This window comes from Chelon labrosus, assembly GCF_963514085.1.
Source record: "Chelon labrosus genome assembly, chromosome: 6".
Taxonomy (NCBI): domain Eukaryota; kingdom Metazoa; phylum Chordata; class Actinopteri; order Mugiliformes; family Mugilidae; genus Chelon; species Chelon labrosus.
Window position 1 is genome coordinate 9719062 of NC_140342.1, and position 14644 is coordinate 9733705.

At 41.7% G+C, this 14644-nt stretch overlaps 1 protein-coding gene across 1 annotated transcript; it reads left to right on the plus strand.

Moving 5' to 3' along the window:
* Positions 1–7617: 7617 nt before the first annotated feature.
* Positions 7618–9924, plus strand: dmbx1a (diencephalon/mesencephalon homeobox 1a; the record flags this gene model as incomplete). Its single annotated transcript, XM_084545959.1, has 4 exons — positions 7618–8048; positions 8280–8458; positions 8961–9351; positions 9485–9924. The coding sequence occupies exons 1-4, from the start codon at positions 7895–7897 to the stop codon at positions 9922–9924; spliced, it is 1164 nt and encodes a 387-aa protein (XP_084402085.1). The 5' UTR covers positions 7618–7894.
* Positions 9925–14644: the final 4720 nt, after the last annotated feature.

Here is a 14644-nt window from a genome sequence, read left to right on the forward strand (position 1 = left end):
AGGAAAGGTCACAAAGAAACTCTCACTGCCTTTAATCTGCAGAGTATTACAGGTGGTAGAATACTTTTCTGGCTATGTAGATTAATGATTTAAACAATAAATGCTCAACGACAGCTGAATACGAGCTCCACTGCCCTCAGTCAGACAATGTACATTTACTTCTTATCTGGACAGCTTTAAAACCTCAGTATACAACATGTTATTGAGACATTTTGCCTTTACTCACAGCCTGGACCTTGCAATCCCTGAACAGCACATGTGCATCAATCATCAGACCAACGTAGAGCTCCTAAACCTAATCATTTAAAGATGAAACGATTCGCATTTAAAAGCAACATATTGTAGTAGTGCAGAGCAGAGTATTTATCACAGACTCAGAGGGAAAAAAAATTACAATTCAGACACAGCAATGAAATCATTTCAGTTTTGTTTTTGAGTTTTTGGGTGGAAATAGTTTTCGCAATCTTTATTTTAAGATATTTGGAAATTCAAAAGTAGCTCCTTCACCCCAAATTAAAACCCCCTATCAGACTGATTGACAGGGCTTTCAGTGCACTGAGTGACCCTGATGATCAGCTATAAGTTATTGTTGCTCTGTGATGACTAGTTTGCCAACAGCGCTCTGTTTTCAGTTATGGTCAGATTGGTTTTGCTTTAATTCTTGCGAGCTTTGAATAAATATTTCTGTGACTATATTACTACATGTGAGATCAAGTTGGACTTCTTGCTCACAGCTGTACCCTCTACATTTTGCCACATTTCTATTATCTTCACTCATGCATCTTCATGCCCCCTGCACAGCCCCTCAAGTTTTCTTATGGAAGTCACGCATTCATGGACTTCACACTTGGTTTGATGAACGCGCCAGGCCTTATTAATTTTCCCGTCGCACTATTAATGATTTCCTCGCCAGCATGAATGCACTTGCATTGCGGATGTGCCTGTATGTGGGTTTTGGTCCATTACACTTGAGCAGTTAACACACGAAGCCTCCTGCAGGTGAAAGCTTGTCACTATTATTTATTTCTTCCAGGAAACTTCAGCCCTCCCTGTATGATCTCTCAGTTCAATCCCAGAGTGTGTGAGATTTTTTTTCTCTTCAACAGTCTCTTGTTTTTTTTTTCTTCTTTTTCTCTCATTCTCTGCCACTCTCTCCACTTTTTCCTTCTTTTTTTTTTTCAACACATAGGTGGATTAAGGCAGAGGGGCTTTTGTTTAGATAAAGCGAAGGATTAGGGAGAGATTTGCCCCCATAAAGTTGTGGGCTTGATGGGCCTTTTATCCCTGCATGTCCCTAAAGCTGTGTTGCCTCTGGATTAGGACTATACAATGGGGCCCCTTGTGCAGAGGGATCCGGGCCAGAGAGAGGGAGAGAGAGAGAGACGAGAGAAGGCAAGGAGAAGAAATGAGACAGAGGGATTGAGACAAGGGAGAAAAGAGGGCAAGAAGAAAGAGAGAAGGGGATGGACGGAGAGAAAAAGAGGGGGAATTATCCAGCTTTCAGAGGAAACTGACAGGTTGAAAACTTTTAGAGGAGGGATTTGCAGAGGAGATCCTGAGATCTTGTCACCAATAAAAGGGATTTCAGGAGGATTCAGAAGCGCGGTGCTGACAATGAAACCACAAAATTGTTGCCGTCTCTTTAAACTCATTTATCTAACATATTTTTTAAAGAAAATAACCAGGGAAGCGGGTCTTACTGTGGAAGGGCTGCTAATAACACGTCTAAGAAGTGGCTCCTGGCAAATTGCTTTGTTATTCTTGTCAAAAAGGTCTCCTGCAAGAAGTCGATTTTAAACTACACATCAAAATGATTAATTGCTGTGGGATGAACAGATGCTGAAATACCCTTGAATGGTGCAGGGGAGGCTGAGGCTTGCTGGATTGCAGACCTAATATATTCATGAAGTTGCAGAAACATCATTAAGAGTATTAATTAGCTATTAGGAGGCGGAATTCAGCCGCATTAAAGATCAGCTTGTTCTTCATCAAATAAAGCTGAAAGGAGATGAACAAGTTTATTTATATAAATTGTTGCATGAGGATTTATTTTATTTTTTATTTTTTGGCAAAAGGAGGGGACCAAAAGGGAAATCAATAAAGAAACGGAAATCATTCTTACCCAGAGGTTTTGACCTAAATGAAGCGGTTACTCACTTTTTGGGGTTGGATGAGGTTACGGGACTTATGAGGGGGAAATCGTTAAATTAACATTTTTGAAATTTCAGGTTGCTGATCATGTTGGGGTCAGTGTGGCTGGGGACAGGGGTAAGGGGAGTTGTTTCTTTTAAGCCCTTCAGATGCGCTGGACAGCTCTAGCCGCTCTAAGGAGCTTTAGGTGGAGAGGCGCTGAGAAGAAACTCTTTCTCGCTTTAATTGCTTTAGAGACGGTCCTCACAAAGAGACAGTGGCCAGATTTACCTCCCGTTTAAGTTCTTATTTCCATTGGTTCACAAGTTAATCCTCTTTCTTTCTCAGACCTCGGAGAAAACCGGAGTGATAGGAGCCTACCAAGGCGACACAACCAGAGAGGCACACGAGTTTTTTTTTTGTTTTTTTTTCCAGGCGAGGAAAAAGACTTTGAAGCAAAAAAAAAAAAAAAAAAAGAAAGAAAAAAACTTTTAGGTGCTTGAAAAGACAGATTAAAATGGGTGGATGGGTGAAACTACAACAGTTAAAATAATAATAATAATAATAATAATAATAATAAATTGTATTTATTCGGATTTTATACATTTTTGGATTTAAGAAACATCTAATCGAAAATGTATTCCGCCTCAATTTACCAGAAGTCACTATTATAATATTATAATAGCGAGGTAGACTTCTCGTGTTATTGCCTCTTGTTCAGTCGCACTATTTTTACTTCGTTTAATTTTATTTTTCATTTGCCAACATTCAAATTCAGCCTAAAATCTTGCTTTTCTATATTCTTGGCCCTTTATTAATATTTAAACAGATTTTTTTTTTAACCTATACTTAACATCACCAGGATTTATTTTAAGAAATATTAATTTTATTTTCTATAAATTGTGCGGCTTATCCTATCTCACTTTTAGCCACCTCTCTTTCTCTGTGTCACACAAATAAGCCGTAGCTCCTAACTTTCAAGTGACCCGTGTAAACTTTATGCTAAACGTCCACAAACCGCTGATTGTCCATAAACTGTCTCTCCACCTGGGTGCAGATCTGTTTTAATATGTGCCAGGACGCGTTAACATTAATATTTTTCATTCCATGAAATCCTTTGTCTGAGAAACGTGGTCGGAGATAAAACTGCGTTATGGGCCAAGCACTTTCCCAGAGAATCACCCAACAAAATATGCAAGCTTTACATTAAAAGGCTACTTTGCGCTGCCCTTAATTCCCTACCTAAACGGTTTTGCTCCGGGAGAAGAAATCTTCTCTAAAAACCCTTCAAGAAGAGAAGGGCATTATTGCCCTAATCCTCTTACCCGCAGTCATTTTAAGACAGGGGTTTTTGGAGACTGAGATGGCGTCTTGTCTTCCCTATCCCATCCCAAATCCTTCCAGGCCGGGAGAGAGTCTAAAGGCAGCACCCTGGCATCTATTAGCCATCTCCCCAAAGTCTCTCTCCCTCTTTCCCCTCCAGTGGCATGGAGAAAAAGCCGAAAAGCAAACAAACTGTAGCTCGGTTTCTTTCCCTCACTGGAACTGAGAATAGACAATCGGATTCGTGCAGACAAGCCGTGTGAGGATGGAGAAACCTGAGAAACACACATTTTACGCATGCATATGAAAAGGCTCACCTCACATGTGAAAGCTTAAAATTAGTAAACAAAGTGTTTTCTGAATCTAACCGCTATTTCTCCGAGTCTAATTTACCATCAGGATAATTTTACAGACTTCTTGAGGATTTGATCTTAGTGAATATAACCTTTTCCGTATATATCACAAATTAATTTTATAAAGAATTCCCTTTCAAATGTTGCCAAAATACTAAACTCTTAACATTTCTGGTTTGTTTATCAGTTCCAGCAAAAAATAGAAAAAAAGTGTGTAGCAGACATGTGGGGGGGATTTCAGACATAATGTGCTTAAATTGATCATATTTGAAAATAGCTCCAGACGCCAGCGCACCGACTCACAGCTGGACGATCAGCTACTTGACTGACAGCTGGGAGAGCCAATAGGAAGCCTGCATGACCCCCGCGAGGCTCTCCTTAAAATCCCTCCACCGGGATCTCGCGCACCAGCAGATGGCGGCTTCCCACTTCTGCGCGAGACGCGGAGAGATCACCACGAGAGGAGCATGAGGAGCGCGAGCGAGCGGACTTGAAGCGAAGCAACAGACTGGATGACTTTTACTCTGACACCACTTGTTATCTCAGTGCGGGACCAAAGGACGGAAAAGTAGGCACCAAAGCGACTAACAGCCGCTGAAAGAGCCGAAGAGAAACCCGAAGAAGTACAGGAGCTTGGATTCTTTCTGCTGTCTGTGTACGAAGTGACAGAAAAGAAGACAGACTGCACAAGAGGTAAAAACTCAGCTCTGTATTCTAAAGTACCTATTCTTCACACTTAGATTTTTTATAAACGTGGTTTTAATATTTATTTATTTATTTAAACCAGCAGTATATTTATTATTCGTATTCTTTACTTCGAGAAAAAGAAAAATGGAAATTGCAAAGCCTTTAAGTCAGTGGAGTTTCATGTGTTTGTAAAGTAATATCAGTATAGTAATAGCCTATATCAGTCAACGTGTTAAGCTAATGGTCTGTGGCAAAGTTGTTCTTTTATTTTTTAAGTGTCAACTCAGTGGGGAAAAAAAACAGCACCTCGATTAAGTATTTCAATTTCCGTTTGTGCATTGAAATTCATAACAGCATTACAAAAAAATACTAAACAAAACAAAAGTAAAATTCTCCTTTGAGCTAATTCTTTACCGGGCCTTACTCTTACTAAAATACCAACTAGGCTCCACGAGCTTTGATTCTTTTGGTTAAAAACATGACTCCCACCTTTTCAGGTTGGAAACTCTGATATTAAAAAGTCATATTTATTTATCATTATTTATTTATTCTGCAGCGATATTTTTTTTTCTTTTAACGTTGTTATTATTACAGTTCTGTTTTTCATACAGATGACTAAATGCATATTGTGTCAGTGTAATTTGGGATCTTACAATGATTTAATAGATTCCACAAATGCTGTCAATGTACTGAAGACCCTTTAAATTTAAATCTAGCCTCTGCATATCAAACAGCCTTCATAATAACAGCTCAGGGAAAAATTAAAGATGTTCCTCGCCCTCTGACATTTTACACTAGTGACACAGCAAAGGGCAGATTGTCAGGTCGACTCGTGCCCCTGAGGGCGGTTAGCAAATAACATTTTTCCTAATTTAGTCGGATCAAAGAGTTGCACTGTACATGCCAATTTACATAATGACGGTTTGATAATCGAAGCATTGAGCAGGGCAGCCAGGAGGGCCCAGTGCCTGGAGCACAGGGAGGCTTATGAATGACAATACCAGCTCTGACAGGCTCACGGTGATGAGCTATTGTGCAGAATTATCATATGGGCAGGAGGATATAATCAGAGATATTGTTGTAAATTTAAAAGGCAATTGGTAATTGTACGAAAGTTTAAAGCTAAAAAGTTTACATGCGTGAAAATCAGACTCTGCAGCTGAGATCAATATGATTTTCTTTGCAGCATTAAGGTAAAAAGGTGAGATTAAAATGTTCGTCAAACTTCCATCAGTGCTTGACGGCAGGTGTAAACAAATACACAGCTGTACATCTCAAGAGATGTTTACAGATGCACAATGATTTCTTATAAATTGTATGTGATTTGATTCTTAATCCGATTTAAACAGACGCCTTTAACATCAGAGAAAACATGCACACAGGAGAAAAAAAAGAAAAGAAACGCAGTTGAGGAAAATCGCTGGCCTATTACTGAAACGCGCGCGTACGCACACGCACACGCGGGAACTCCAACGCGCAGAGCCAGCCACCCGGTCCCACTGTACGTCCGTCCGTGTCAGCGTTGATGATAAATGGAGGGCCTCGCAGTCGAAACCTATTTGCACTTCCATTAGACGGGGAGCCAAATGGGGATCAACATGCATATTTTTACCCGCGGAGAAGCCATACATCTCAGCCAAAACGTTGCCCCGGGGCGATAGGATAAGAGGCCGCCAGAGAGGGGAAGGGGAGGGTGGACGGGGAAGGGGGGGTACCCATTCAACTCAAATACTTGGGGGAGTAAAGTAAATGTTTAGCGAAGCACCTTCTGTCCCGGCGAATTAAACTATTCCCCACTGCCCTCTGATCACATTCATCAGCCGCCGCAGCCACTTAATAGGCTGGGAATGGGCACTGCGGGCATCACATGCACACGCGCGCACACACACGCGCGCGCACACACACAGTGCAGACTCTATGTACTGCAATAAAAACTGAGAAATAAGAAAGACCACCCAGTCTTGTCTGTTTAAAGAAAATTATTTATGATAGCCTATCGGCATATTATTATTATTATTATTATTATTATTATAGCCTAAGCCAGAAGTCTATTTTTCTATATAATTACCCTTCTAAAATGCACTACTTTAAATTAAGAATTGATTTCTATTGTCAAGTCACAATCAAAACATGTCAACCATTAATATAGTTAGGTGAAAGAATATGACCTTATCCAAACTGTCAATAAAGTTCCAAATATTTTTTTTCCCACCAGAATAAATTTAAAACATTTATAGACCACAGGCTATAGGCGGTCTGTAAATATATAAAGAATCATTGGCCATTAGCTTGTGAACACATGCTGATGCTGTTAGCTCATTTGTTGACATTTACACGGCAAAACAATACACGAATAAATCGCTGTAAATCAATCTAATTGGTAAAGAGGACAATCTATTTCGATAACATTATATTTTCAGTTTAAGTGCATGAACGTAGCCAGTTCCCAGGATACACACCTGTCATGCCGCAGAAAGATTTATATCTTTTCCCTGTGGTCCTCCTGTAATAGTTATAATAACTGTTTGGGCCTCCGAGATATCCCCTCCTGTCAGCCTCCTTGGTACTAATACATATCTAATCGTGTCCTCAAGCGCTACATCTATGAAAATCGCGGTCGTGAAGGAGAACTACAAAATAGAGTTTTGGAAATTGCTGCCTTGTGAAAGACCGTATGTCTTTCTTAAAGATGTTTATCTATATCCTGTATAAACTGAATGTATTTAGATCAATATGTTTATTATAAATGATAAAAAGTGACCATAACAACAACTGTCAGCTTGTCTGCTAAAATTTAATTTCAGACCTAAAAAAGTGCAGTCACGAAAACCGTATTGCACTTGATGAGAATAACCTTTCCACGATCTCAGCCTATTAAAAAAAATAATCCTGCTATTGTTTTTTTTTTTTTCTTACCACCGAGATCCGTAACAAATCAGCTTATATCATTTTCCATCACATTTCATCAACGCCTTGATCTGTCACAGCAACGTTTTCAATGGGGATTTGGGTTCTCCGGGAGCACAGAAACGACGTGAATAAATTCATGAATAAGGCATCTGTCACGGTTCATTATGGGAACCAGTGATAATTACCCCAATTAAAAGCCTTTTGTATAATTAATGGATTGAACAGAGCGATAATTGGATGTTAATGGATAACACTTTAGTCTGAGTGCGCACATTAAAATCTGCTGGCCCTTGAGCGCGTGGCCTCTCTGTCATTTACTAATAAAAAGCTCGCGTGTGTCATAGCCAGAGACTGGGGTTAACAGATGTTAGTGAAACGACCAATGCTTGTCCATCAGCATAGCCACGCGCCCTTATAATGTCTCTCCTTTTCCTCTCATCTGAAACTCACAAGCGTCCTCTCTTCCGCTCCGCAGGTAGCGACCTCTCACCATGCAGCACTACGGGGTGAACGGCTACTCCCTGCACGCCATGAACTCCCTCAGCGCCATGTACAACCTGCACCAGCAGGCCGCACAACAGGCGCAGCACGCGCCTGACTACCGGCCGTCCGTGCACGCGCTCACGCTGGCCGAAAGACTAGCAGGTAATTGAGCGCACGCTTTCACACACGCGGACTACTACACTCAGTATAACACTCACCAAATTAGCATCAAATTATTAATTTTTGTTTTTTCTGTAGAGAATTTCTACATATCTTTAATAAATAAAAGTATTTAAAAAGGCTACTGACACGTGTAAGCTGTTGTGTTGCCTCCATGTCGAGTAAAATAAAACTTGCCGTGTGTGTTCTCTTCCAACGGCTGCGCATTTCAAGACATCATCCTGGAGGCTCGCTACGGCTCTCAGCACCGCAAACAGCGCCGCAGCCGCACGGCCTTCACCGCACAGCAGCTGGAGGCGCTGGAGAAGACTTTCCAGAAGACCCACTACCCGGACGTGGTGATGCGGGAACGACTGGCCATGTGCACCAACCTACCCGAAGCCCGAGTTCAGGTGAGACAAGAACAACACTCCTCCATATTATGATTCGCCGTTTTATCACGCTGCCTTGTACATTTACTACTACGGACTACTTGTCACTTGTCATTCATGTTTTAGGTATAATGTTCTCATGTTTCGGGGTGACAAACTTATGAAGTAATTTTAACCAAAATAATAAAAATGGGTTCTATAAAAATACATAAATGTAAAAATCCACATTGAAACATCCAGATTAGCATTTTAAAAAGTCAAAACATATTTTGGTGAGTATTATGACCTGATTAAACAAGCTTTTAAATGATTCTTGCACAAAAGAAAATGTAGGTTATTCACCTGAATCCTACTTGTTTAAACTTAAATAGGCCACTGCTCCAGTTTCCCTGGTCTCTGAAGTTTTATTATGACAGTTTGTTTTAATGTTTTTGTAACGAACCTTGTTGCTCTCAGAGTTTTATTCCTGGTCTTTACTATTGTCTGATTGTGCTATCTCTGATTCTTCTGGTATCTCTGTCAGGTTTGGTTCAAGAATCGCAGAGCAAAGTTTCGTAAGAAGCAGCGCAGCCTCCAGAAGGAGCAGCTTCAGAAGCAGAAGGAGGCGTCAGGGGAAGGAGGAAGCGAGAAAGAGGACGCACCTGCCTCCACCACTGTCCTTCCCGATACCCAGCTTCCCCCTTCATCCTCCTCATCATCCGCCTCTTCCCTGGAGACAGAGGTCCGTCCTGTACCGCTGGACATGGAGCTGAACGTCACGTCAGCAGAACATTCAGGCAGCGAGTCGGCGACAGAGGATAATGCCACAGATAAGGAGGACGAGAGTAAATGTCAGAGGGAGGAGATGAAGTGTGAGAGGCCAGTGACACCTGGGGACATCTCCCCAAGTTGCAAACGACTCAGCCCTAAACCAGGTAAGAACACAGGCTACGTGATTTTTATTCTGACCACGTTTAGTGTTCCTTTTTTTATTTTTGCAAACTGAATTCATTCATCAGCCGACTAATAATAAATATATATACTTACCTGAACTTCCTCTCTGTACAGATTCTCCCCTGGTCTCTCCATCAGTGACACCATCCTCCTCCAGCAGCAGCTTGGCCGGCACTGGTCCCCTCTCTCAGAGCCACTCTTACTCTTCCTCCCCCCTCAGCCTGTTTCGTCTGCAGGAACAGTTCCGCCAGCACATGGCAGCCACCAACAACCTGGTCCACTACCCTGCTTTTGACCTCGCTGCCCCGTCTTCACTTCCCTACCTGGGAATGAATGTTAACATGCCCCCCGCCCCACTGGGCTCTCTGCCCTGCCAGTCCTACTACCAGTCCCTGTCCCATCACGCCCAGCAGGTGTGGAACAGCCCGCTGCTGCAGGCGTCGGCTGCAGGCGGCCTCACCAGCCACAACAGCAAGACCACCAGCATCGAGAACCTGCGTCTGAGGGCCAAACAGCACGCTGCCTCGCTGGGACTGGACACGATGTCTAACTGAGGATCAGACTGTATAGAGGACAGTGTAAACTACATCAGAGCCTCAGCCTGCGCATCACCCCATCTTACTGCGAGTCTGTGTGACTCTGATAGCTCTTTAGGAACCACATATGGATGTGTTCTCGAGGCATACAAAGATGTCCAAAAATAAAACATGCCAACATGCACTGGACCTATAGATCTCCATTTAACACCTCTCTAAGACAGACCACACATCCACGAGTCCCCGTAGCTTCTGTTGCAGCTCAAGGTCCAAAGGTTTGTCCCTTGGAAAAGAAACTCATTCACTTCAAAAGGAAGATGCAACGATTCAAGTGAATGTCACATCCCAAAGGACAATGAACATATTCCATCAAAATATGACGTTTCAAACTTGTAATGCTGGACACTCTGAACATTAGAGAAATTAAAAAAAAAAAATCACTGAAAACGATGTGAACAGCTGATGATGGATGCACTCAGTTTAAAAGACAATGCAAATGATGTTTACAAGTTAATAATGTGAATAAATGAGGCACTTTGGAAGGAATTAAGCTCGTTGGCCAGGAGGGAAACATGTTTCACTTGTGCAGTAAAGAGACATTTCAATTAAGCAATGTGGTTATGTACATAGCATGTACTACATACAATAACAGCACATAAATAAAAATAAACCCATGTTGTCCTCAACAGCATAATTACAAGTGAGTAATTTACCAGTTAAATGGCCAGTAATATGCCACTTTGTACAGAGGCTGGCTTGATAATGAGAAAATGATTTCAGTGACTAAATTCTCAGAGCTTTTAATTACATTTTGCCCTGGGCTGAGGGAGTCGGGGCAAATGCAATTATGAACATGCATACCATTTAAAGCCGCCTTTATAAATTCAAAAGGTCTGTTCACCAAAACGGGCGATTAAGGTAGCCACATGACACGTGACATCCGCTCACAGTGAGCTGATCATTTTCTGCAGATAGGAAATGATGGGAAACACATGAGGACTTTTGGTTAAATGTTGTCTTGACTCGTCTCAGCATTTATTCTGGCCTTAATATTCTCTTGAGGAAACATGCAGCTTTTCATTGAACGTCACACCGACTGTTAGCACTTCATGAGGAGGATCACAGACATCTGATGTTTTCCGTTAATGTCTTCTGGATTATAATGTCTTCAAAAGGAAAAAAAGCACATTATTTTAATATGTAAAGTACAAAAAAGTCTATCTATTAATGTTTACTGGTAAGGTAATTGTAAAGTTCCTATTATGTTGTATAACTGATTATGGACTCAGATAAAACTAGCTGTCAGATTGTAAGATTTATTTGCTGAGCTCACCGACAGCCCTGTCTGCTCCTCTTCCTCTCTCGGTTGTCTGTGTGCTGCTCCTGGGTTGAATTAATATTCAAAATGTGTACCGTTTCTTTTCAGGAATTAACCTGAAAAAAGCAATTTAACACATTTTGGATTTTTGGGGGGTGAAAAAACACCTTCTCTAATTTTGTAATCAATCCAGACAGAAAATTTGAAGGAGAAGTGAAAATATTTCAGTGAGTAATCGAGCCGAGTCCTGTGTGTACTGCTGTCTTGACTCTATTTGAGTTCTGTTGTTGTTTCTAATGCTGTTCCCCCGACTGTTTCTGTCCAGCTACTTGGTCCAGTGGTAGATAGATTAATAACGGTGGAGGAGAGAGTGACGGGACCATCAGCAGTGTTGCTTCCTTTGCTCCTCCCAATAATGTAGACTTGAAACTAGTGTTGTTGTAAAATAACTGCAAATAAAAACATTGCTTGAAGATCTTTATAATGAACACCTCTCTCTCTGTCTGTGCTCAATGGTTACCCAGCATATGGTCGAACTTTGACAATGGTGGAAAAATCTCCTCAAACAACTTGGATTTAGAAATGCTTTAAGTAGATAATAAGCTTTATGACCGTATGTTTTTATCCACCTTTAGGTGAGTATTAAGCAAACTGTAACACCTATTGATTGAGTGTTAAAGTTCATCCATGACAAGTTACTGCAAGTTATACTTCTACTAAGGTGATGTTTCTTCAACTTTTTTTCTCTCTCACACATTAAGCAGCACTGATGATGAGAAAAGTGGCGGAGAGAAGATCAAATTAAAACAACAACGAAAAGTACGTGCGAAATGGCAACAAGACAAAGCGCAGGGGAGCGAAGCAAGACACAAAAAGAACAACGTAATCTGTAATATCTGAAAAATAAAAAGCAGCGTGGAGACACAAGGCATCCCCAATGAATAAGCAGGCCATTATCCTGAAGAATGACAGCCTGGGGCGGTGATTATGCTGCTATTATATCTTTAACAGCATGGTTTGTCAAAACGCACAGACCCCCACCCAACCTTGCTCACACACACACACACCCTCACAGACACACACACAAACACGCAGGGCAACCAGGCATCTCTGCTACATCATCTAAAAATGTGCGTCCTTGCTCTTCCCACGGTAAACTTAACACGTATCGTAAGTGCATCGTCCCGGTGTTGTGACATTGTTCTGTTGTTAATTGAATCGGCCTTGAACATATATTTTCCTCTCTGCGTGTGTGTGTGTGTGTGTAAATAACTAATGCACCCGGGCTGATGAATGAATGACCGCTCTCCAAAAATCGGATAGAAGGGGATAATGATCCTAGCAGATTAGCAGTGTTAATGTGGGTGTAACACCTCACCCCAACCTTGTTGTGTTTTATTACACCACATACTCTCGTGTCCTCAGCCAAGGGCATCCTGATACGTGACTGATAAGACTGTGGTGCCGATATGCACCCAAACTGAATGTCCTTGTTATCCAGAGGAGGAATCTGTCCAGGTACATGGCAGGATTTCCTCCCAAGGGGCTCTGGACCAGAGAACATAACAACACTCCTTGTTCCAAATGTTCCCTCTTTTCTTAACACCCATCCCCCAAACGCACACTCGCACACACCCTGGGGGGTGAACAGGGATTGCTTGATTGTACCGCTGCAGGGTCAAGTGTGTTGAGCCCTTTCATGCTGGATCAGGTGCTTCCATCTCTCACACTCAGGGCTGTATATTCACCACTAAAGCCATAACTGTCTATTTGTAGACACTCACACAGATCTCCATCTACTTTCCTTTAAGCAAGTGATGGTATGTGTGCGTGTGTGTGCGAGCAAATCCGTCACCAAATAAGTAGTGGTAACAACAGGGTATGAACACAATTCTAAAGTTAGTTGATTCAACCTATAATAAAACGTAGCCTAACATGCAAATGATGCTTACGTCTTTCTAACATCAAGTTAAAATTGCATTAGAAAGGATAGCTTTACCCATTAGGATAAGTGGTTTTTCTACCTGACCAACACAGGCCCACTGGTTTGCTGTATCTCTTGCCTTGACTCCCTCTTTCTCTGCCACGCACCCGCACCGCCCCTCGGAGCAAGACCCCCACACAAAAATCACAGTGTACCATTCAATCAGTGCCTTTTCTCCCTCCTCTCCATGGTTCTCTTAAAGGTTTTAACCATGGCGAGAATGAAAAGTGCCAGCGTTAGAAACCTCGGCCCATTGAGTAGGTGACAGGGTCTGCCAGAATATGATCCTAATCCTGTTTCCAGCATTCTTTTAGCCCAGTGGCATTGCCGTTTCGCAGCATATTCTCTGAGCTGTCAGGCCCGGGGAAATCCCTCTAATAGTGCATTGCCCAGATACACATCAAAGCCCTCCTGGAAACCACCAGCGGGAAGTTAAAGCAGAGGGAAGCACAAGTACAATCAGGCTCACAGCTGCATATACACATGCTAACACACTCACAAAAAAAACGTAAAAACTCGCCTGAAAGTAATAATAATGCTGAAACACATTTAGGTTGTAAGTGATGTATGAAGGTTTCCAAAAACGATCCTCACCCTTTCCCCTAAAGCCTCTGAGACACACAATCAGAAAAAACAAAGAAAAGAGTGATATCAAGAGGCAGACAACAGGTGGCTAAACTGTGTATCCAGGGCCACCCTCCTTTAGTTCCACTTCATCTTCCATTTTCTTCTTGTCCTTTTTCTCTTAAACACTCTGACTGCCATCTCGCCCCTCCCCGGGTAATCTTCTTAGCGAGAAGAAAACCCCCATTCTCTCTCTTCCTAATCTGGCTGCAGCCTAAACCTATGGGTGCATTTCCAATGTGGGCTCCACTAAACTGAACGAGAGCACTCTGAGCCACTTCATGAAGCGCCTGTCGGTGAACGCTTGGATCATTCGCTGAAAACATGTCTGGTATATGAAGCGTATTTGAAATAGTTTGAAGCGGAGTCTGTAGTTGTGAGAAGGAAAAGCTTTGGCGGTGAGCTGTAACAGAAAACGTGTAAATAACTCACAACATGATCCTGTCCAATTTTTGCTGGCCTGTCCCAGCAAAATATACTCTGGAGGGCAGCAGATTCATTCATGTGAAGTAGAAAAAAGACATTAGATGATATTGAGATGACCATCTGTCAGAGTAGAGGAAATTATACATTATCTGAGCAAGTAATTGGACATTAATTGAGAGGTGAAGAGTTACTAAATACATTTACTTGGGTATTGTATTTAAGTGGAATTTTAAGTGTTTTGAGTATTTCAATTACATGCTACTTCATTCTTCTACTCAGCTAAATGTCAGAGGAGGTATTGTCATTTTTACTCCGTTAGATTCATCTGAAAACAGTATTTTACATTTCAACAAAACATATGAATGCATTTATATATAAAAAAAATA